General features: G+C 38.7%; 1 protein-coding gene across 3 annotated transcripts in view; it reads left to right on the top strand.

Moving 5' to 3' along the window:
• Positions 1–25548, top strand: part of LOC135713132 (potassium voltage-gated channel protein Shaw-like) — a 301944-nt gene extending 276396 nt beyond the window's left edge. For all 3 annotated transcript variants that reach the window (XM_065236241.1, XM_065236240.1, XM_065236242.1), the window contains 4 exons: positions 11112–11280; positions 24601–24696; positions 24824–24931; positions 25065–25548. In XM_065236241.1, the coding sequence (XP_065092313.1) occupies positions 11112–11280; positions 24601–24696; positions 24824–24931; positions 25065–25330 (639 nt within the window). In that variant the 3' untranslated portion in view covers positions 25331–25548. The remainder of the gene's footprint in view (positions 1–11111; positions 11281–24600; positions 24697–24823; positions 24932–25064) is intronic.
• The last annotated feature ends 456 nt before the right edge of the window (positions 25549–26004 follow it).

Genomic DNA, 26004 nt, shown 5'->3' with positions numbered 1-26004 from the left:
CCAAAGCATAGCTAAAATGGAAGAGTGATTGCTTGCGGCCAAATGAAATAACTGAACATTTGGACACGTTCAGCGACATTCGATTAATATGACACCATTCAGCGAAGGCTTCCAGTTGTTGTTGCAGAAAAAACGCGTCTTGTGGTTGCTTAATCGTGTAGTAAAGCTTCAGGTCATCGGCATACGAGAGTTTTAGGCATTTCAAGATGAAATTGACATCGTTCATATACAGCAAGAATAGAAACGGCCCCAAGTGACCGGAAAGGAGGGCGAAACGTGGTCTCCAATTTTGACGGACATACTTCGACCGGTTAGGTAGGATCGAAGCCAGGAAAGCAAGCTACTGTTTATTCCCAGCTTGTCGAATTTAGCAACTGCGATTTGATGATTCATTTTATCAAACGCCGCGGATAAGTCTGTGTAAATAGCGTCTACTTGTTGACCATTTTCTATTTGGCGGATCACGAACGAAGTGAAACAAGTCAAATTAGTAATCGTCGAACGGTTAGGCATAAATCCGTGCTGATCAATCGAAATGTAGTGTGCGTATTTCTGAACCAGCTTATGCAGAACGATCACCTCAAACAGCTTAGAAGTGGCGCTCAACGCAGCTATGCCCCGATAGTTCGAAACAATCCGCTTGCAGCCTTTCAAGCCCTAGTCAAGTCGCTTGCTGCTCAAAACGAAAAATGAATTTCAGACATGACTTCCTACATTTTTCCTGAGACTGTTTCCATTTTTTGTTATGTGCAATGACTCGTATTAGTACTAAAATACAACCATTTAGAATCATGCAAAATGTCAAAATAGCGTGTTCGATATTTTAAAATAGATCATAGCACGAATCCGTCACTTCTAATATAAATCACGCCTCAGACAAAGTTATCTTAAAAGGTATTTCAAAGCAAACTCACAAAAAGTTTCTTTCTACAGTTTACAAATAGGTATGTTTCGTTTCCAGCCATGAAACTATTGCAAAGTTACAAATCGTTCAAATGAAAATGAAAACATCCAACCGCACATCTTCAAGTATGAATGGCTGAATTTTTCTTTCTCGGTTTGACAGAATAATATTTTTTCCAAGTACGCTCCAAGATCTACATCTCTCAATGCTTTGAAATATATGAAGCTGAAAATTGCATGTTAACAGTTGGTGGTGCCGAGTTTATTCATGCGCCTTCTATTTCCAAGATTGCTACATTCCAGACTCTTCATCCGAACATCACCGCTTCTCATTTCAAATGACACACCGGCGGCAGCGACGACGAAGCCAATGTTCATACTTAACCACGCCATTCAAAGAATTCCTGTGAAAAACTACCACTCAAAGGGCTTTAGCTTTTCACTGCCAAGTTCTCCTACATTTTCCACCTCATTGTGGCATTTCATAACCTGCGTATCTCCATCGTCCCCGGCACACCATTTCCTCCATCTTTTCTCAGCTTTGCTGCGATCCCGTCTCGTCAACTGCAGAAAGCATGTGTCCGTGGCTTCTAATTTATGCCAAACCGTAATGAATGGAAATGAAAGCATCCTCCCCTCCTCGGTTCCCATCATTTCCAACGCCCACAGTTCCATTAAACTTCGCTAACGTCGGTCGTCGTCGTCGTCGTCGTCGCCGGAGTGCCTTTTCATCATCATCGTTCGGTTTCGGTTAACTGAGACTCTTCCGTGTTGTCTTCCCCGTTCTTACCAAGCAACAGCCAGATACGTGGTTTGGTGAGATGAAGAGTCTACGTTTGAACTACATTTTATCTTCCGCCTGATTGGCGTTATTGATCCGACGTTGCCGACGTCCGCGTGGGAGTCGTGTGCCGTTTTACGTACAGCTCAACAATTGCCCCGAAGGCATCCGCTATTCTTCGACGGATGGAAGGAGTCAGCCCAGGACAAGGGTTAACCCAAAGCGATTGTTTGCTTTCATTGGAGGTTTAGAGTATGTTTATTGTTGGTCTCCATAGGAGGTAGGGGAGAAGAGTCCATAACGCACCACTGGGGTTAAATGGCCTAAAGCGGATTTTCGTTGCTTTCTTATTACTAATCGTGGGATTGAGTGTGCCGGAATGCTTGGAACTAGCAAGGCAGCTTGATTAATTCAATAATTGAAAATCGGAGAGCTATGGAAAACAGCGCAAGGGGTGCGTTTTAGACCATACCACCCTACAGAAATTCGAAAGGCGTTGCTTGGTTTACGAATTCCTAAGCTGGAGGAATTCCCAAAAGCTTTTGGTGCCTGTTCGTTGTGATCCTGGGCATAAATTATAAGGATTCTCTTGAAATGATATTTGAAGCGAGAAAAAGGGAATTTGGTTATCATTGTTTGGACGTCGAAACCATTTGTTTGTACTGATGGGAGTATAGTCGATTAATAAAGCTTACGATGTTTGTCAAAAGGATTATTGGACAATGACTGCTTTTAGTGGAAATATTGTGGATAGCAAATGAAACATTTGAGCAAACCAACGCCAAATATGCGTTAAAAAATTCGACACTCAGATTTTACCTCTCAGATTTTCTATGAAACTTCGCATAATTGTTCGCTAGGGGTAGTAATCCAAGTTTGTGTTGGAATTCAGCCAATTTGATTCACGAACGAATTAAAACCCGTCGTATGACACATCAAGCTTCATGGTTTTGCAGAATTTTTGAGTGCCCCCTGGTAAATGAACAATTTTCCCCGTAACGTGGGTAGATCACCTTTTCGTGGTACGTTACGGGATGTAAGATCTACCACCGATTCCTAGTCCTAACTTCTTCAAACTAGGGGAACAGGATTTTTCAGTAATCAAAGGAACACATCTTAGTCCTTGTTACTTTTTATGCCTTGTTGATAGTGACAAGTCCTCGGGTTGCCTGGACCGAGGATGATCTTGAAACAAGGAAAAAATGAGTTAGTTAGTCTTCACCTATGTGATTCCTAATCTTCTAATCGTTGTTCCCTAGTTTGAAGTGGTTAAGACTAGGGTTCTGATGCATGGTCATTATCGGTGTCATAGCTTGTTTTGTTGTTAAGGAATCCAATTTTGACTGACAAAGGGGCGCGCCTTTGGAGGGTGTTCCAACTCCGAAGGGTATAAATAGCGGAACCTTTCAGTTAGAATCGATTCCTTGCGATGAAGGCAAGAATGACAACTGTATCAAAACCGAATACTTCATCATTTCTCAATAGTGATGGAGTAATACGACATGCACTAAACTAAGGACACGGGATATACTACAATAGATCAAATTACTGGTCGCAGTAGTGTTATGTCCCGAACAGAGGAAAAAAAATGAACAATTTCTAACAAGAACCTTATCAATATCAATGATAGTATAGCTTAGAATAAACCAGGTTGCACAACCCAAGCCCGCTTACTTACCTTACTTACCAATCAGGCTAAGGCCTTGTTGTCCGAAGAAGTCGTCTCCACTCTACTCGATCCATGGCCACAATTCGCCAGCCTCGTAGTCTGCGAAGGGTCCGCAGGTCACCTTCTACTTGGTCGATCAACCTTGCTCGCTGCGCGCTTCTTCTTCTTGTTCCTGTTGGGTCGCTTTCTACAACCATTGTCACTGGGTCCTCGTACGGCATTCTTACGACGTGACGATAGTTCTCCCAGCAGCTGGTGCAATTCGTGGTTCATTCGCCTCCTCCACGTTCCGTCATCCATCTGCACTCCACCGTAGATGGTACACAACACCTTCCGTTCGAAAACACCAAGGGCGCGAACCCAAGCCCACTAACTACCCGATAATCGCCCTTTTTGCGATATAAGCTAAATATAGGGTTTCCGAACTTTATATCAGTCGTATAAGAGCCTTATATACCAAAAAGGGTGATTAACGGGCTTGTTGGTTACTTGGGAATGTCGTAGATGGTACGTGCTCCAAACTGTTGTTAAGAAGGAGACCCACCTTCATCCGTTGCTGTTAGATAGTAATTTGTGATTAATTACTACCTCTTAGATAAAGGATCTGTCTCCCTCCAACAGACCAGAGCTGTCCTGGCCACGTCCTTGCATCTGGTGGAGAAAAGGGAGGAATGTTAGTCCGACATTTATTTAAGAGAGCTGCAGAGAACTCTACGACCCCTCATAAGTGTCACAGGAAGGGTGGATTTTTTTTAGTAGGGAGGGTAAGCCATAGGATACGCCCAGCCGACGTTGCTGGCAATCGTTATATCAAGCATTTATTAAATAGACGCTGTAAGCAGGCATGGAAAATCATTTGCATTCATTTCGTGCATTCATTTACATTCATTTGCCTCTAAAATTTTTCTTCAACAGAATTACGCAAAATGATGTATAGAGCTTTTGTAGGTTTTGTTATTAGCTACAACTTTTGTTAACAAGTCAAATTCGTTTCTCTTATGCATGACGAACCAGAGCGAACGGAAGTCACTACTGTTTTTCAGTGAATGTATTTTACATTCACTGAAAAACAGTAACAAGTTCTGCCCGCTCTAGTTCATGATGCATAAGAGATACAGATTTGAGTTATGAACAAAAGTTGTAGCTATTAACAAAACCTACATTATTTTGCGGAATGATGTTGATGAAAAAAGTTAGAGGCAAATGAATGTGAATGAATGTATGAAATGAATGCAAAAGATTTTCCATGCCTGGCTGTAAGTAGTTTATCTGTCCCTTGTTGCTTCCCATTACCTAAACATATCATTCAAAACAGTCTTCAGATTTTGGAATAAAGAAACGTTATCAGCTCGATCCTGTTGCTCCTTTGCGCCTGAAAATGTTTGTTGATCCTAAATAGGGGAAATGGCTCTAATGTTGGCCTATGGATCTAAGATTGGGCCCATCGCTAAAAACTTCTATTTATTAATTTTATCTAGATGAACGCGTCATTGCGACGGTACTAATGGATATTTTTGTTCGCTATTGAAAATTTAGTCGATAGCTGAATTTATGTATGGGTTCAAATAAGGAGCATTAAGGCTGACATAACATACATTTCCCCTATATGCAGAATTCATTCTGATTGATAGGAGGTTCTCATGTGTAAAAGGTTATTAATAGTATGTGGAATCGTAGATTAGAATGTAGGTTCGCCCTTGGCCTAAATCCCACTGTCTGGCAGTGGCATTATAGTTAAAAGCTACCTGCAACCATTTCTTAGGAATGCAAGAAGCTTGAACACGGGAGCAGCGCTGCCAGATATACCGATTTATTTCCAAACTAGATACCGATATACAGATAAGGTTCCGCAGAAAACCGATTTTTAAGATTTCAAACCGATTTTTACCGTTTTTTTTTAAATAATCAAAATTATTATTGCCGGTCCGCACTCGAATTTCAAATTTCAAAATTCTAAACAGTTATCTCTAAAGATGCCTTATGCTTGATAGTCTTTCGACTAATGTTTGCATTTCCTCACCGTTTTTGGCTACCATCAATCGAGAAATAGTCAATGGCTGTTTCCGTTAATTTCTAGGGAATCGAGAAATATTTTTTAAACATTATTTAACTTCCGGAAGTTTCATCCACCTTTCCCTGGAATTTTCTTTCACCTTACCTTGGAAGCTTGTTCAGTAGAGTGATGCAAAATTTGAAATTTTCGCTCCACAATACTTAAACGATTCCAAATCGGATCCTGACTAACCTCTCAAAATTTGAACCCATTTGGTGAGAAACTGAGATGGCACAAACCATTTGAAGTTTGTATGGGAATTACTATGGTAAAACCAAGATTTTTGTTCATGTCTATCTAATAATTCACCATATCGGTCTTCAAAAACTTTCAACTGTACTTGTAGGAGCATTTCCCAGCTACAACTTTGCTGAAGACCACTTTTTGATTAAATGCAAGGATCGAAAGTTATCAATGGTTCAATGCACTGATGTCTTATGATCATGCTCAATCAACTGCTCAGCAGGCAACATTGGTGTTTCTGGGGCGTTGAATAGGGCACAAAAATCATGGCTACTATGTCACACTGCAAATACAGTGTTGCCTACAGAGCAGCTGCTTGATCATGTCATAAGTTTACCAATCTCTTAAATAATTAATAACTTTTTCCTGTCTCGCTTTACATAGAAATAATCTTCAGCAAAGTTGTAGCTGAGAAAATTTTCTTTAAGAATGGCATTCGAACTATTTCGCAGCTCAATATGAAAAAAAGACTGGAAGGCAATGAACAAAAAGTTGAGATTTCCTATAGTAATTTACATGTAAACTTCAAATGGCTTTTGCGAAGTCTGTTCCTAACCAAATGAGTTGTAACTTTGGGAGGCTAATCAGGACCCGATTTGAAACCATTTAAGCACTGTGGAGCGAAAAAGTCAAATTTTGCATCAGTCTATTGTTCAGTCTTCGCCTCTTCTCTCACCAGTTTTTTCAACTTTCCCGGAACTGCAAAGGTTCCATCAGATTTTTATTGCGGACCCACACTAGCTGCAGGCAGATTTAAGAAGTTCTGAAAGTTCAGAAAAGTCCAGACTTTTGTGTGAGTTTCAATAAATTAAAGACAGTTTCATTTACTTCTGTTAAAATTGGAAAACATGGGGATTTCAGAAAAGTCCATCGAACTCCAGTGAACTTAAGGAAACATCATAAATATTTTGGAAACTTCACAAGTCCAAAGAACTTCAGGGAAATGAAATGGTTTTCAGGAACTTTAGTGAAGCTCAAAGAACATAAGGACAGATCAATTAATTAATGAAATTGCTGAAATTATAAAGGAGTTTCGAGAAACTCAGGCAATTACCGAAAACTTCAGCAAATTTAGGAACCGTAAGGTTAAATAAGTTACATGAACATTAGAAGATTGTGAGAACATTTTGTGGGAAGTTCTATGCTTTTAAATGGCAGTGTCAATAACTTTTAAAAATTAAAAAAAATGGGAAGGATCAGAGAACTTCAATGCTGATGTTACAATAAATTCACGAAAATTGAGAGACCACTTAAGAGATTTTGTAATCTTCAAGAAATTCCAGAGACCTTCAAAGATGATTAGATATATTCCGAAAGTCTTATTATAATCAGGAATGTTCCGAGCACTTTGAGAATAGCCAGAGAAGTCTTAAGCAGCCCCCAATTTCAGGAATATTACAAGAACTTTTAAGGAATTTCGAGGAATTATTGTTTATTCCTAAGCGCATTGTAGGAATGTCCCGAAAATTTCAGGAATTTTTTTTTCGACTGTTCCGTAAACGCTCTGGTTTCCGACTTTCTTCAGATGTTTCTTGCAATCTATCTTAGGAAGTTTCTGCCAGCGTCTCCAGGAAGTTTCTTCCGTCTTCTCCAGGAAGTTCAATTAAGCTTCTCCCAGAAGTTTCTTGCATCTTCTTCAGGAAGTTTGTCCATAAGCCAAAGGTTTTTTTTTTTCGACTTCTATTTGAAGCTTGTTCCGAGCTTCTTCTGGCTTTCCCTGGAAATGACTACTTCTGAAAATGTACTTCCGGTTTACGAAAATTTTCTGGCTTCCTTTAGATGTGACATCCGATTTTTTTTTTTGATGGTTTATTTAAATTTTCGCCACAAGTTTCTCAATTTGTGCCTAGGAAGTTTCCTGGATGTTTATCACCTCAAATCCCAGTCGTCACCATCGTTAAAATTTTCGCTATCAAAAACGGCAAAAATATAAAACTAATTAAATAGTAAATACCGATAAATGCCGATATTTTAATACCGATAAGCTTTAAAACAATCTGGCAACGCTGCCCGAGAGTAAGAAGGTGACAGCTCTACCGCAGCTACAATAGCCCATTTAAAGAACGCAAGCATTTCGAAGCTTTTTTTCACACATGATAAGCCCTGCTCCAATACATTATCGATGCAAATATACACCATTGATAATGTACTGAAACTTTCAATCAAGCAGTAGTGCAATACTTGATTGACGCGTATTTAGTAAATTTTGAAATGATCGTCTTGAATTAGATGGATATTTCCTATCGAGGACAGAGGAACGAAAAGGCACATAAACTTTGCTGAACGTAACTACGCGTAGGTTAGAACAGTCGGCACCACATGCAATGGATAAGAATTTGAAAATTTTCACTTCATGCACTTTTCAACGTCACTTCTGTCCTTTCAAGTTAAAACTTTTAAAAAATGAAATTTTAAATTTATAAAATTTTCACTAGAACGAAAACGACGCAGCAAAAACTACTTTGCAGCGCGGCCTACTTCGATCCATGAACCGTATCAATATTGTTGATGCTCGCAAATTCATAATTTGCTGCACTATCCATGATAAAAATAACAACTGAATACATTTAGCATACAGGATAGAAACGTCGTCCATTAGCAAACAACCCAAATGAAGTAAAATTTCATATTGATCACTACGCAAAACCAAACCTAAATCTCACCATGTTCTTTCCTCACCTGCAAATATTGACAGTTAGGCCGGGTTTGTTTTGGTCTCCGTTCATTCCTATCTTTTTCATTCTTCTGGATAAAGGAGAAAAGAGGACGGCATAAAGAGAGATTAGCTTTTGCGTGCAATGCTTTATGTGGTGCTTACACTAAAGCTAATTCACTAGCGCTAGTGAGCTCGTTGCTAGCAAAAACGCTCACCAGCATAATGAAAACAGGGCATCAGCGTCTACCAGCATGAAATTTCAGGAGTTGGCGAGTACACTAGCGCGATGATATCCGCACAGGTGTAAACACCCCATTAATGAAGCTCTGATGCTATTTGGACAGCTCCTCTTGTTTGTTTACGATTGTGCTTGGCTTATGTCACCCCGCAAAACGTTGAAAAGAGATAGTATTTATGTTCATGACTATGATTCATGCAAATTTTACGTGTCAATTCTTACACAATTCTATTAATTTTGAATTGTGGACATTTATTTTTTATAAGAGGGCTTCTGAGGAAATGTATTTTTTTTTTGTCTTGCCGCTTTTCATATTGCTTGAGTGCGATGTCAAGTACTCATAGTCAAACCCAACTAGCAACAAATCCAATAAGATTTAGTGGTTGTCGAGAAATGTGGACTCGGAATGAGGCCATTATTGGCCGAGTTCTATAAAATCATAAAGTTTGATATGTCGCACAACCGTTTTTGGTTCTTGTCGAGAATCGGCCATTTCCTCGGGAGCACGGTTTTCATTTTTGGGGCACCAGAACATGTCCGGGAGGAATAGTGGGACCGTGGACTGTCAATAAAGCCATTACCGGCCAAGTTTAGATAAATAATGGAATTTCATGTGTTGGACGACGAGTTTTAATTCTTGTTAAGAATTGGTCACTTCTCAGGACGCACAGAAACATGCCCGGGAGGACTGGTGTGACCGTGGACTGTCAACAAGGCTATTGCAGGTCGAATTTTGCAAAATCTAAATGTTTGATATATCGCACGATGGGCTTAGGTTCTTGTTGCGAATTGGCTACTTCCCTGGGGGCACCGTAACATGCCTGGGAGGGATAGTGGACCGTGGAATGTCAATAAGGCCATTACCGACCAATTTTTGTAAAATCATAAAGTTGTATGTGTCGGACGACGTGTTTTAATTCTTGTTGAGAATTGGCTTCTTCCTCGAGGGTACCGTAAAATTTCCGGCATGGCCAATAGGAATATGGTTTCTCAATAAGGTCACTACCAGCCGAGATTTGAAAAAAAAAACATGAAGTTTGATACGTTACATGACGGTTGTTGGTCCTTGTCGAGAATTGGCCACTTTCTCGGGGGCACAGAAACATGCCTGGGAGGGCTAGTGTGACCATGGACTGTCTGTCAATCAGGCTATTACCGGTCTAGTTTTGTAAAATCGTGCAATTTCATGTGTCGGACGACGAGTTTTAATTCTTGTTGAGAATTGATTAGTTCCTCAAGGGCATCGGAACATTTCCGGGATGGCCAATGTGGCCATAGTCTCTCAACCATGAAGTATTGTGTGTCGCACAACGCGTTTAGTTCCACCGGCTGGAGCGGAAATCGAACCCCTCACTTCATGGCACTCAGAAACGCCTGAACGACGGGTGACGCCGGTGACCGCACGACCACGAAACCCGCCACCCAAGAAGTAATGCAGAGGCTTGTTAAATCAAAATCAACAGTTAACTTAGCTACGGTTCATGTTAGTTTGCATGATAGGCACTCAATCCAATCGAATGGATTGTTAACCAAAAAAGTTGAACGTGGACCAACTTTTGGGACGCCCCAAGTTAGAATTATTTATTATAACGGTCGGAGACGGAGTCAGTGGGAGTGCTTTTTCATCTACTCCGCCTCCGACTCCAATTCCTTTTGCTCAAAAATGCGTCCGTCTCTGACTCCGACTCCATAGCCCTGAGTAGAGCTGAGAAATCGGATAATATGTCGTTTTGCGAGATTCAACGTTGCTTTTATCGTATCTATGATCACATTACAAGTTTAAAATCATTTTTTTAGTTTGGTCATTTGACATGCTTATATCTCGACAAAATCTAAGCCAAGGTGGTCCAAAATTGACCTAAGCTTCGAAAAATAGCAAAATAGTAAAATTCTGATGTCAATGAGACTGAAAAGCCATTTACAACGCACATCGATTCAAAATCGATCAGAACCCATATTTGCATTCACTTTCATCTGTCTCTAAGCTCGTCTCAAAATACACAATATGTAGCAGTTTACTAAGCAATCCAATTTGGCCCCCTTGTTCTTATTCCGAAATCATCACGTAAGTTTAATCAACGCATTCTCCGCAACCAACCCAACATGCAAAGCTAATTCACACCTCATGATATTTTAAAATGACCCATCCAATTCAAAAGCCTCTTCTTATGCATGGTTCACCGTCTTGAAACATCCACGGAAAACGCCAACATTCTGAACAGTAACAGACAGAAAATATCAAGGGACCTAAGTCCCTTCTTCTCATTCCCACAGTTCCAAAAAAAAAACTGTAAACCGACAACCGAACCGAACCAGGCTTTAATCAAACTGCTCGTTTTCACACAATTTAAATACACACGCAACCCATATATTTTCACCGTCCATCCCTATCACCCAATCCCACGGCTAACAGATGCCGTGCAACCAATAAAGACGCCACCCCCTCCCCATAAATCGGCACAGTGTTACTGCCCATTCGAGTAATGTTTTATGTCTGTCTTCTTTTTTTTTTCTCTTTTTATTCCGGTTTCCACACCTTGGATCACCACAACACGAACGTGAACGTAGGCACGCTCCAAGCTGCCGAAGAAGCGCCGACGGGTGCTACCTGTAGAGCAGCCGCGTAGGAAGCGGGAAGTCGGCGTCGCCAACCGGCGAATGAACGCGCTGAAGCATCAGCACACCCACCCCACCCATCCGGCCATCTTTAAGGACGCTTTCGGTGGGGCGAAAATCGGTAAGTTTGGCGCACTGCTTTTGGGAAATGGCGAAATGCGCAGAAGCGAAGCTTTTCGCAGCGTTTTGGATGGAAAGCGTTTCTGCACGGTCGTTCGGATCGACTCGAAATCCACTTTTGCTGAAATTGATTTGACTCGATTCTATTTTGAGTCAGTCTGAAAGACCGTGTAGTTGGGAGGAAAGCTTATTGGTATAATGCGTTGAAGTGGATAATGCACTGCGGTGGAGCTTTTTATATTCAGCGCTAGGTTGCAAAGAGCTTTTATCTGCCTTGAGACACAGAAGTATGCAATTGAGCATATTTGGATTGAATCAGTAGTCATAGAGGAGTATCAGAGAGGGCGTCACAATTTCAGCTTCAACCAACAAAATTGATGCGATGAAGAGACTCCTAGCTTTATTTGTCTAACTTTTAAATTTGTCGATTTGTTTTTGAGTACTTTGCACTGATGAAGTCTGCAAGTAGTAGACGGTGAGGCGACCCCGGTTTAGTGGTTAACATCCATACTTCCCACGCCGAAGTCACGAGTTCAAATATCACCTCCGGACAAGTCACGAATGACCCAAGAGTGTTAAAGTGACTATAATAAAAAGTAGTGGACGAAATACGCGTATTTGTCAAAAGATAAGCAATTATAATGGAATTAAAAGGAAATAAACCAACACACTCAAAGCTCTTTATAATTTATTTTTCTGTTGAAGTCGAGCAGCTTCGCAACATTCCAGAACCTCTTCGTCGGCGTCTTTCTCCCGTCGCACAGTGCACAGTGGTACAGAATGCAGATTTAGCTGGAATGATATGTTTTGAGCCTGAAATTGAAACTTTAGACTAAAAGTCTCTCCTACAAAGTTGTTCCTTATAGTTAGGCCCTCATTTTTATGACAATGAATTCTAGGGTGGTTCCTATTATCATTAAAATCAGAAATCTATCTTTTTTATTTGAATAAATTAAGGTATACATTTTTCAGCAAAGTTATAGCTGAGCTAATTTCAAGCAACTTTGTTGAAAGTAACTTTTTTGTATCTCTTAAATTGGCCGATTTAGAGCTATTTTCTTGAATTGAGTTAGGGTGGCTCTTAAAAAAACAGTTTTTTTGCTCTATTTTTCTTATTTAGAATTTCTCAGCAAAGGTGTCTTCAGATAACTTTTAGATATTAAAAAGGAGCAAATTTTTGCTGCAGAAAGCTTGTCAATACCTTTCGCCGATCAAGAGTTATTGACGTTTGTATACTAAAAATATGCATTTTTCAAATGGTAATATCTCTGGTTGGGGCAAACAAAAAAAAAGTTTTTTTGCAGCATTTGAAAGGGCGTATGTTATTCTCAATAATATGAAAAAATTGGAGGTATGTTATTTTTTAAACTCGTATAAAATCAATTTGAATTTATTCATATTTTTTACTTTATTTGAGTATATCTTTTTTATAAGAAGAGATACAGGCAACAAATTCAGCTATAAAACATTCGTCTTTAAGAGTTTAAAAATGCTCTAGAAGATAACTTTCATGAGAATTTTCAAATAAAAAAGTTATTGCTAAAAAACTATTTTTTCCAGGAACACCCTAAGTCAACTCCGAAAAATTACTCTAAAATGAGAACGTTAAGAAATAGAAAAAAAATTTCTTCGACAAAGTTGCTTGCAAGTAACTTAACTACAACTTTTTTGAACAACACATGTTTATATTTTGTAAAACAAGAAAGTTAGTTTTAAAAATTCCCTAATTTGAGGACCAGCCTGACGTCTGCAAACACCAAAAGAAGGGAATTTTTAAGAACAAAAACTTCTTCGAAGACACTAAATGTCCAAATATTGAAACAAATGTACTATCTCATTTTATATAAATTTGTCATTAGAGTGGTCCTATGAAATCCATCTTTTGCCAATAACTTTTTTATTTGAAATTTATCATGAAAGTCATCTTCTAGAGACTTTTAAAACTCTTTAAGACGAATGTTTTATTGCTGAATAAAATAAAAATAAAATCTAATAAAAAAGATATACTCAAATATAGTAAAAAATATGAATTAATTCAAATTGATTTTATACGAGTTTAAAAAATAACATACCTCCAATTTTTTCATATTATTGAGAATAACATACGCTCTTTCAAATGCTGCCAATAAACTTTTTTTTTTGTTTGCCCCAACCAGAGATATTGACATTTGAAAAGTGCATATTTTTAGTATAAAAACGTCAATTACTCTTGATCGACGAAAGATATTGACAAGCTTTGTGCAGCAAAAATTTGCGCCTTTTAAATATCTAAAAGTTATCTGAAGACACCTTTGCTGAGAAATTCGAAATAAGAAAAATAGAGCAAAAAAACTGTTTTTTTAAGAGCCACCCTAACTCAATTCAAGAAAATAGCTCTAAATCGGCCAATTTAAGAGATACAAAAAAGCTACTTCCAACAAAGTTGCTTGAAATTAGCTCAGCTATAACTTTGCTGAAGAATGTATACCTTAATTTATTCAAACAAAAAAGTTAGATTTCTTATTTTAATGATAATAGGAACCACCCTAGAATTCATTGTCATAAAAATGAGGGCCTAAATATAAGGAACAACTTTGTAGAAGAGACTTTTAGTCTAAAGTTTCAATTTCATGCTCAAAACATATCATTCCACCTAAATCTGCATTCTGGACCACTGTGCAGTGGCACGAATATGAATAAAGACGGTCAAAAATATTTTCTACCCTTTTTCGACGTTTTAGAGACTGGGTGTCTTGGGAGAAGTTGCTCAAAATTATAACTCGCATCTTTTGAAATACACACCTAAATAATCTTTAAGCTAGTATTACACATCCAAATTCTAACTTTTTCCAGTTACGAGATAATGGTTCCATGTCTTGGACAAAGTTGCAGAGCAGTTGATTTCATGAACATTTGCTAAAGACACCAAATTTCGACATCATAACTCTGTAGAGCTATAATAGATTTTCTTTTAAGACTACCTTAATATTGGTTTTTTAAGTTAATTAGTGCTTTTTTCAAATTTGATCAATTTATCTTGTTCTAAGAAATTGTTGGCATCATTAAAATATACAACTTTGCTGAATACACCAATGCTTTTCATTGACATCCATGTGATATACAGCCCATCAAGCGTTTTTGTGACGTCATATTCAACGGCTCGAAAAGAGGGTGGGCGGGCCCTGGCGGGGTCTAAAACTGCGCCGCCGGGATGTTCTGAGGCATAACATCTCTGATCACGCCTTCCTTCGGATGGGAAGTAAAGCCGTTGGTCCCCGGTTCATGAGTTGATGGGTCGATAGGTAGGGTCCAGGTGTGGGAGCTGCCTTCCTGGCACGTCGGTAGCATTGGTGCTCAGCACGGAAGGAAAACAAGATTGACGGAAAAAATAAACCAAAGAAAAAAAAAAAAAAGCATCTCCTCGCTAACAGATGAACCGACAAGTGGATATTAAATATTTACACTACAACAGTTTTCGTTTTAAAAACTGCATACAGTAAGCCTTTCCCCCCTCCCCCACACCGCTGTCTTACAACGTTTATGAGATTGAACAAATGTTTTTGAATAATGCATCCTGAACATACCAAATCGATAAAATAAGAAACTCCGAAGTTATTTCAAACTGAAACTATTGATATGAGTGAGGGGGGTGGGGTTTATTATTAACCCCCCCCCCTCTCCAACTACACATATGAGATAGAGCAATTGTTTTTGAATAATTCATCTCAACATACCAAATTGTTAAGAAAAGAACCTCCGATATTATTTCAGTTTGGAGTCTGACTTCCATTGGTACACCAGCAGTGTTGACAGAAAAAGGGATTTTTGGTGTTAAATTCAAACCATAAATATTTGAATAGCTATAATTTGTTTTAGATACATTCTAACACCGTACTTCCTTTGGCAAAGTTGTTAGGCACTTTCTGGACTATATTTGTTCATACTTATTTGCACGGTTCATGCAAAATTGTGGTCTCTAGAGCAAAAAAGTTGGTTTTCCCATACAAATTTCCATACAAATTTCCAACGCAATGCGGAAAGCCGAGTTACAACCAATCGTCCCCAAATTTTGCACTGTTGTTTGAGACTCCAAATGGAACCAAAAAAGGGTTGTTCTCGATTGGTGCGAAAAGTTTGCGTTTTTCCATTTAACGATGACCCACTCTACTGACCCACTGACGTATGTGTGGGTAGAGGGAAAAATGTAAACTTTGCGGGAGTCGATGGTGACGACGTCATAACACTCGAAAGGAAATTTGCAAAATAAGAAGTAAAACAAATCCTAGCTAGTTTTGCATGATGATTTTGCATGATTGTATTCTTTTGTAAAGTCGCTGCGAAATATTAGCTGAAATTTTTTTATTTTTTGATAGCTCCTTATTAAAAAAAAAAACAGACAAAAACTCACAAACAGGCTGCTTTTTCATGGTATACAGTGTGAAAATTCAATAATCAATCAATTATCTCAATATTTAGTGGCAGACCATGCATAAATTTTGGTAACATACATAGATTCTATAATTCATACTAATTTTCCTATGCAAGCGCCGATCGAAACAAACGCTATGACGTCACTACAAGGGTGATTGAATGAACGAAAGAAACGAATCGTGCGAAGCGCAATGAAAGCCGAGTGAAAAACGAAGCGCACCAAAACATTTAGGCCTACAATTCCACACCTTGTATAGACTAGGTTGGGTCTCATCGACCTTATTCGCCGCCGAACGCTAGCCAGATTTAAACTGCTGCTCGTTTTCCGTGGAATAATTAGTTTTTACTCTTCTTACAAAGAAGGGTATAGATATCACTTGAAAAACCGACTATCGATCCGAGGCTCGGAGGGCCGAGTGTCATATACCATTCGACTCAGCTCGACGAGATCGGAACATGTCTGTGTGTGTGTGTGTATGTGTGTATGTGTGTGTATCAGCAACCGCTCAACCGATTTGAACAAACTCGGCACCAAATGATAGGTCTTGGGGTCCCATTGAACGCTATTGAACGGTTTTGGAATCGGTGAACCGGTTCCGGAGATATGGCCGGAATAAGATCCGGTGAATATGGACCTTCACGCTGGATTTAACGGAAAACGTATCAAAACCATCATATACCATTCGACTCAGCTCGACGAGATCGGAACATGTCTATGTGTGTGTGTATGTGTGTATGTGTGTATGTGTGTGTGTGTATGTAACGAAATGAATGCACTCACGTTTCTCAGCAACCGCTCAACCGATTTAGACAAACTCGGCGCCAAATGATAGTTCTTGGGGTCCCATTGAACGCTATTGAACGGTTTTGGAATCGGTGAACCAGTTCTGGAGATATGGCCGGAATAAGATCCGGTGAATATGGGCCTTCACGCTGGATTTAACGGAAAACGTATCAAAACCATCATGCGACACATCAAATTACTACAGAATTCAAAAATAAGATCAATGCAAGCCGTGTTAAGTGTTCCAGACCACATTGGACACACTTGGACATGTTCCGGGTACCCCGGGGAAGTTGCTTGAATATGAATTGAATTAAAACCCATTAAATCACATTAAAATACGATGATAAGGTGATTGGTAGCCTCACCAAATAGACTACACCCGGATATATTCCGGGTACCCCCAGGCAGTGGCGTAGCGTCACTGGATGACATGGGGGTGGGGGGCTTGGTCACTGATAATGACAATAAAATAAATAAACTTGAATAAGTAAGAAGGGTCTGATCACAGCATAGGTGGATAAATTCAGGTTTTTAGATTCCGTTTGACCAAAGCCCAATACCGTTCGATAGGGCGGAGTTCTGGGCTGTTGGGCGGGTTGTGGTCTTTGGGTACCACAACCGCGTTGTTCGCATCGTACCACTTGATTGCCTTTTCCCATAGTGGCAGCTCGCCGGCCAGAACAGCACAGGTCTATTATATTGCTTTAGGAATGTTGGCCGCCGCTTTTCCAGGCACTCCTGGACGTAGATCTCTTGATTGATGGTTCCCGTCCATGTAACAATTCAGTAACCATTTGGCATCCACTCTAATTTATGATGGTTTATTACGGCAATGAACTATCCATTTAGAATAAATACAGCATTTAAAGTGTAAAACATTCCTGCTTAGTAATTCAGATTTTTGCTGTTTAAAAACCCTTTTAAAGTCGGTTAAGAAAGTCATAAACTTTCTTTTTTAAAAAACAATTTTAAACCGTTCTCACCGATTCCTTAAAACTGCTCTGTAATTCAATCATAAACGTCATTAGCAATTGTTTATTGATGTCTTGATAAAATACTTTATAAACGTGTTCTATCATTATAAAAGCAACCATAAAACCATTAGGTTTTGCATTAGAGGAAATATCATTTATTGTTGTTTTTAAGGCTCTTAAAAGTGCATCATAAACTCTCCAATTACTCTGTTTACAAATTGAGGTTAAAAGATGGTTCCTCATCGATTTCAGCAAAATTTACTTCTTTGGAAGAACCAGCACACCATCGACGACTGGCCATCTGGCGGAGAAGAGTAAAGTGAGCGGGGTCCTCGAAATCATAAAACATTTTTCGAAAGTTTAAAAACATACCAGCCTTCTCCAGATCTTGCAAATAGATGACAATCGAAATAACAACCTACAGCAAACCACTGAAACTGTTAGTTAGTGGATATTAGCTGGTTTCCAATCCATAGCAGCGATTTTATTCGACGATAGAATCAGCTCTTCGAAAATTTCCTTCACGTGTACATCCCTGCATCGTTGGATGGTGCACTTCTGTAACCATTCAGAAGAAGGGGATCTTTTTCGGGAACGATTGCGCTCCCAGCTGTTCGAAATGCGAAATGTTGTAAAACAGTATCGCAAAACTATCTGAGTAACTGCTCCCAATCCATCGGGAGAAAACCACCTGGAAGAACCCTATTTCCCACAGCGCAACTACCGAAAGATAAACAAACTTTGACGTTAAACTTTTTGGAGGCAACTTTGGCTCCATAAATGCTACCATAAATCTGAACGGGGTAGGATCAAGCAAAATGGCTTTAGATAAATACAATTCAGCCTGCAAGTTTTCTTCATAAAAGCCATTTTAAAACCTTATGAATTTTTTAAGGAATTCTTGAAAACAAAACAACTTTTTCACATATGACCCATGAAAATCACCTTTATGCCACCGCCGTGTTATAATTAGTTTGCTTGTTTTTTACAATCTTCGATTTTCAATCTATATTTCCTTAGATATAACTATGTTTTGGTAAATTTAGCAATGAGCAAACATTTAAATGCGAAAATAATAAAAATAAATCTCGGCCAAGCTCGATCTGAAGAATAATTTTTTTTTCAACGTTAAATAATTAGTCAGATCGACGTTTTACGAGAGTGGACTTATTTTTTTTTTCGATGTTTTCACGTACATTTCACATAACATTTAATAAGGCACTTAAAACTAGGCCACTTAATGAGAACTATTGTTATAAATTTGGATATTCAACAAGATTTTCATACCATCAGTTTCTATTTTAATTATTTTGATAAGCTTGTATTCATAAATTCATTTCTATCTTGATTAATGCTTTCCAAGTGGATTTAGCAAGCGGCTAGGGGAAAAGGCTCGGAATGGTTTTTTATTGTTGCTAAATAGCTTTTATTGTAGGTTTCAAATGGTTCTCAATGCGTTTGTCATACAACCTTTTGCAGTAAATCATTCTTGCTTCGAGAGTACACCCTTCCAAGCATGGAAAAATTCATTCCCTCGCGCGAGTGCCAAAGAATTAAAATAGCCATCCTCACCTACAAACTGATTGCCGAACGAGTGTAAATTCTTCCAACCAAGTGACTCTGCAGGTCGACTCAGAACTGACAGCAGTAGACGGAAAGAAGGATAAACTGAAAGGCAGCCGAAAATTTTTCTCTACCGAGGGAGAACCAGATTGAATGCTTAAGATCCGAATGCTAACGATTTAAATTGCCGAGTCAGATAGTTTTTGGCTCACTGATTTAAACCAGTTGAATTGGTCACAGCAGTTTTACGGTATTAGCTTGACGCTTATGTTTATGTGTCACAGTAACGATACATGACAAACTGGCTCTGTAACATAGATCGATCCGAGTGGTATAAGGATAAAGATATATTGCTTGCCTACTTTGTTGCAATATACACGGATGAGGACATAGCTTGATATGAATCGAGAAAAGACATAACAAAAAAATTCCCATTCACTCACGTGTATCATCTTCGGTTTTACTTCGTAAAGCAGCTTGCCAACAATTTGCTCGTTTCCTTCTACCGCCCCGAGTGAGTTTTGTCGCACGGGCTGCTTGTCATGAAAAAAAAGGAAGAAGATTATGTCATTATTGCTTTCCACTTCTGACATAGCGTTATCATTCGGTTCGTTGATCGCTTGTCATTTTGTCATTTGGAGATATTTTTGTTTCCTTGGTCACAGTATTACCGTTTTCTCCATATTAACAGCAATTTAAATGTGTCAATGTATGTTTAAAGCAATAATATAAAAAGTGATTCTTTCTGCAAAATTCAGCATGGCAAAAATAATAAAAGAGAAATCATCCACACTACTACACTCAGAATCATTCATGTTACGCTCAGCTGTCTGTTTTGCACAATTCTGCGTTCATCGAAGAAAATAGAAGCAATGCGAATACGAACGAAATCAGTGCGGCTCGCACAAGCTGCTGTTCGTTTCTGATGTTGTATGCGTGTGAGTGAGTTGTTAATGCAAAATGAATCGATTTTTCCCATGCTTGATGATCAATAATGAGAATTTATATTTTTCGATATCTGCATCAGTTCCCTGTAATTTGAGTAATTTTCGGTAATTTAACTGGCACTGACCGGTAATTGGCAAAAAAAACGGAACCAAAAAAGGGAGAAACAGCCAAGCGGCGCCACTGGTGTAGTGGTGAGTGTGATTACCTCTCGCCCCAGCAGGCCTGGGTTTAATCCCAGTCGGCCCCGCCATCTCTCCTTTGGAAGGGAAGTAAAGCCGTTGGTCCCCGGTTCATGAGTTTATGGGTCGATAGGTAGGGTCCAGGTGTGGGAGCTGCCTCCATGGCGTCGGTGCTCAGAACGGAAAACAAAATCTACGGAAAACAAATCAAGGAGAAAAAGCATCTCCGCTAGGAGACAGACAGAGAAAGTCGATTAAACGTTAAAAAAAACTCATCCGTTTGGATTGAAGTTGCAAAACGCATCGCGTTCGATCAAATTGACTGACTACACGGAAAACAAAACATAGGTAATGAACATTTGTCAAGATTACTAAAAATCTATGATTCTCGGCAGGAAAAGTGATAAATCGATAGTTTTGAGGCTTTCGTCTGTGAATCGGTAGGCATCCCGAAAATCGGTAGGTATGGCCACCTTGGTCACGATCCATAGATAGAGAAACGCTGCTCTATTGTGTGCGGAACTTCGAAAAAAAGCTTTTCAATTTTTAATCAACCCGAAAATTTTCTGAACCGGACCGAAAATCAAACCACACGCTTCATGATAAACTTATCGAAATGGCGTATTCGATATTTTCAATAAATTTTTACTCAAAAACGTCACTTCCAATCGAAATGACGTGCAAGACAAAGTTTTAAGAAAATTAGTTAGAATTTCATCAAAAAATACAAACTGTAAAAAAAAGGACATAATTTAAGGAAAAATAAAAAATATGTACACACATAAAACAAAACACGATATAAAATAATCTCCTTTAATTTTTTTGAATATTTTTTAATTAGAAAGCTTTTGAAAAATTACAATTTATATAAACGTTTCAAGATGCAGACTTAAAAATTATCAAAAATTCAATTCTATTCTAATCTAATCTAACACCAACACAGCCAGTTTATAATAGCATCCTGGAAAATGATATATATACCTACATCATTTTTCTTGTCTATTTGATATATGTTTCACATCGAAGATGCGTCACACATATCAAAACGGCCAGGCCTACTGTGCAGCATTTAAGGGGCAAGATGATTCAGAAAACATCGGGCCTGTTTAAATCGAAGATTTAAACACGATGCTTTAGAATCCAATAAATAGATGAAACGTGGACTCTCGTACCGTACGTTCCGATTTTGTTAATTATATGACTGGTTAGTCGTTGGAAGCATCAAAGCTAGAAAGGTTAAGTGATGCTCCATTTTCTTCTGACGGTTGGGACAAGAGCACTAACTCTTGTCCTAGCCTTTTATTAATTATGGCTATAGCGCCATTACTCGCTTTCTGAAAAGAGAAGAGGGAAAGTAAAGGAGAAGGACAAAGGGAAAAGGATTATGTGAAATCTATGAACATTAACAATATTTTTGATATGAAATATTCTATACAGAAATGGATAACGGCGGTGGTCACTATTATCAAGGAATAAAATGTTATCCTTTGATAATTGGAAAATCCTGATTCCCTAGTTTGAATTGGTCACGGCTAGGGTTCGGTGGTAGATCTTATACCAGTAACGCACCACAAAAAGGTGATCTCCCAACGTTACTGGTTTGAAAAGATAAAAATTTACCAAATGGAACGAACTCACCAAGTTTAGCTGATGTAGAAGTCCAAATTGTAGACGAAGCTTGACGAAGATCAACATAAATTAATAAATTTCATATATAAAAATGATATTTATACATTGATATTGAAGAGATCATAGAGTTATGGAGAGTTGACTGTAGCAGAGCAACCGAAAGAAGTTTAATATCATCATCATCAATGGAGTTTAGATCCTGCTTCATGACAAAGACCGATCAAACGGATGACGGATTTTGACGTCAAAGTCCATCTTCTATCCTAACAACGGGGGAACAAAAGGGACCTCTCATACCACGGCGCATTGCGAAGAGCCCTTCTACCACTACCGCGAATCATCATTCCGGTACTCACGATGACATTCGCAAAAATCACCATCTTAGCGCCCCTCGGTGGGACTTTGTATGGGAGCGAGCTGTCAATTTGATAGTTGAGTCTCAAACAGTGAAGTTATTATCTTGCATTTAATCTTGATTTAAAACTCGAGATAAAAGGCTGTCGGATCGAATAAAAAAAAATATCGTTGTGCTCAGAAAACAAAGCACTTTCAGATGATGTATAATAACAGATAATTTTTTTCTTCCAATTTGGCATTGTCTAAGAAATCTTTATCAGCTTTTCAAAAATCACATCGCTATGTTTCGGAAACTTTCGAACGTTAGAGCAAAATTATGTTTTTTGACATCAAGCCTAATGAAAAAAAAAAAAAAATGATTCGATGCAAATACAAGCCTGGCATCGAAGTAGGCTATGACCATCGGTAATTAAATTGTAATCAAATAAAACTCAATTATGTTTTTACGGTATTTTATTTTTTTTATTTTACCCTTATGCAGGATGGGTACACATTTTTTAATTCCATAATATTATTCTTGGTTTTTTATGTTTTGAAACATGTTGCATACCACTTGGTAGCAATTTGAGATTACACGATTAAAAATAGAGACGAAAAAAACGCGTTACAGAATTGAGTGTAATGCAATAAAAATGTCTGAATATTATTGCTGAATATGCATGCTGAATATTATTTCACAACACATTTTGACCATTTTCTTGAAAGTAACAGTTCTCAAATTTGGCCAAGTTGGTTGAAAATGGTTCTTAGCCTACACAGTTGAAAAAAGTCATTTGAATTATTATCACTATAATACATATTAAAGGAGCGTAATGTATCATACAAGTTAACACTCAAAATATTGTTTACAACATTTCTTGCAAGTGGTATTATCGAAGAAAAATACTTGAAACTATCATATTAGAGATAACCGAAGCAGCTTTAGTCCGGGAAATGAAGGTGCTAGCTCTACTGTTGATCCAGAAACCCATTTTAAAATGTTTGATAATTCATACCAATTCCGAAGTCACTTTCAGAAGCCATAAGCTCCACATGTCAACAGTTCCGATATCACATGGCTAAAGGAACTGCAAGCACACCTTCAGATTCAGAACAATGCTTTGATTCCAGCGCGTATTTAATATAGCATGATGTAAAACACGATTGGGAGTATCCATTGTCAGAAAAATAATATTAAAAGATCTCACCAAATTATGTGTCTATAGATCCTATCTTAAGACATTATTGTCACCATCGTCCTTCTCCTTTTGCTTGTAGATGTTTTTTTCGCAGCAGCACACATCAAAAGTTCTATTCAAAGGCACTATGTTCCTACTGTATAGCGTTAGATATTTATAAAAAATGAAAAAAATATTGGAAAAAAGTGACCGAAGTCAACGAAAATACAGCGACCGAAAAAACACAATCTTAAAAATTATCAAAAATTCAATTCTGAGCAAATTTATAAACTTTTTGTTGAACGAATTCGGAAAACGTCAAGTCTAATATTTAATGTTATTCCCTATGTGTCATGGAATGCTCTACTTGATTCTGTCCTCAATAATTAAAGTTTCTCGATGCATTGTTTAATCTAGATGCTCAATTGTTGAGATGTTTTACTGCATACTTCTTGTAGCAAGCATAAAATTAGCACTTTGCATCGGTTGTCTAAGAAACTATCAACTCAAAAATCTAACCCACTGCTCTCAGCATGTGTGCTTAAGGCTATCGGGAGCTTTTGTCAAGTCTTTTTCCTGTACCCCTTTCCAAGAACTCTCACCCACTCAAATTTAACCTTCCCTCATTATCATCTGTGCCTCCAGGTTTACCTCTGTCGACCATCATCGCAAGAAAGTGGAAAAAGTATCACGTCCAACAGTAGATAGTCCCTCTTTTTTGCCACTCAAACACACTCGTCGCAACCTAAACCGACCATATGTTGCTTGAGCCCGACAGTTCACACCAAGTTACTGGCCACTTGACTAGTGACTAGTTGATTCCGAGAAAAGAGAAAAAAAATAGAAAGGAGGCACTAGTTTGTCCTACTTGTTTCGAACAAAGCTTTCTTAACTTTTTTTCTTCGTCTTACATGGGGAGAGACTCCCTCCCTGCGCCGTGGATGATCGTAACGAGGGAGCTGAAAAACTCTTGAACTAAGTTGTTTTTAACAGTTTGCCGACGATTATATACTGCTAATGATTGTGATGTAACACAGCATGTAATACAGCAACCATCTAGTGGACGAGTGACCGGATTTCTAACGCAAGGAGAAAGTTTTCGTTTTTCTCCGAATTAATGAGTCACCTTGAAATGTATTTCCGGAAACCAAAGCTTCTGCGGAAGCAATACATAATTAATTCAGCTCATGCCATGATCAATGTTCACGCTTAGGAAAGTTGATACGGCAAAATACCCTCCATTTATCATCCAATTGATTATCATACCTATCTCAACATCATCCGAGATACATCCATTTCCTCTGAAACCCTTTGCAGGTAACGTGAATGGCGTAAACGTGATAGGTCTCACCCTGCAAGGACCCTCGGTACCGGGTTTGGCCGTCCTGAAGCCTCCCTCTCTCATGCAGCAAGGTATACTATCTCCCAAAATTGTGATTAACCATCGTCAATTAATCAGATAAACTTTTGCTTTTATCTTCATCCTGGGATGTTCATTTATCCTCTGAATTCATCGGTACCCAATTGTTCTACCCACCAGGTGACTTTATCAATGTCCCGCAGCTGAATTCCCTACAGCCCCGGCAGCCCACAACCGGAAACGTGGATTTATTGCTTCCATTACAACCGAAACTGCTGGTTCCTATGGGTAAGAATTATACACATCTCTCATGATGCTGGGCCTACCCCCACCCCCCAAACACAGGCATTTGGGTCACGACTAAGACAGAGAATAATATTGCATTTCTCACGAGTTTTCTGTCTACCTTGTCTATTTTTAGTGGATCGTCGAGATTTCAGCCGAATGCCGACCGGGATGGCAGTGCCCTCGATGGTTACAACAGCGATGATGACGACGGCGGCGACGATGGTGACGGTGGCGACCACAACGACGACAACGACGAACTGTGCGACGGTGACGGCGATGACCACTACGATGGCCTCTGTCATGCAGGAGGAAATTCCACTGGAACCGAAAGTTACACTGCATAGCGATTCCCGGTCATCCAACGGTGGACTGGACTCCCCCTCGGGGGATGAAGTTTAGTCAATGGGGATAAGTAGATGTTGAACTCTGTACCAGCATAGAGATGGCTCTTATTTTGACACTACAATAGTGCAGCAACCAAAAAGGGGGGAGTGGTTGGATAGGGAAAGGGACCCACTTTCGATTCTAGGTGTTTCGCTTTTGGGATAGTGGCGTTGCTGCTGTTTGTGAATAATTTACTCAATTTTACGTTTGAGTTAAAGGTTTGCTTTGAACCTATAGTCGGTGATGCATTTTTTTAGTTTGAAAACAAAGTTAAGCTCAAAATTAAAATTAACACATAATTTTAATAAATATTATTAAATAGCAAAAATGGCTCATTTATAATTCTTACATGATTTTTGTATTATATAGCGACCATAGATGATAAAAGCTACTGAATTTACATGAAAAATTATTCCAAGAAAGATGCGTATTTGTTTTGTGAGGAACAAAAGTTTGCACCATTAAGACATAGCCAACATCAGTGACCAACCAACAAACGGCGCGAGTCACCATCCCCCATAGCAAGCACAAATGTGATTACCGAAGAAATCAGATTAGCTACGATAACATGTTTTTGTCATACAAAAACACCCTCTGGATGAGGAAATTTGAAATTTCATCGAATGGAAATATTTTCAAACAACTATCTGTGTAATAATACTAAAAAAATATTTTACCTAATGAATACG

Source organism: Ochlerotatus camptorhynchus, unplaced genomic scaffold (genome assembly GCF_037179485.1).
Source record: "Ochlerotatus camptorhynchus isolate MF236.1 unplaced genomic scaffold, CSIRO-AGI_Acam_v1.1 ptg000539l, whole genome shotgun sequence".
Taxonomy (NCBI): domain Eukaryota; kingdom Metazoa; phylum Arthropoda; class Insecta; order Diptera; family Culicidae; genus Ochlerotatus; species Ochlerotatus camptorhynchus.
Note: the sequence above shows the minus strand (reverse complement) of the source record. Positions and strands in the feature narration are given on the sequence as shown.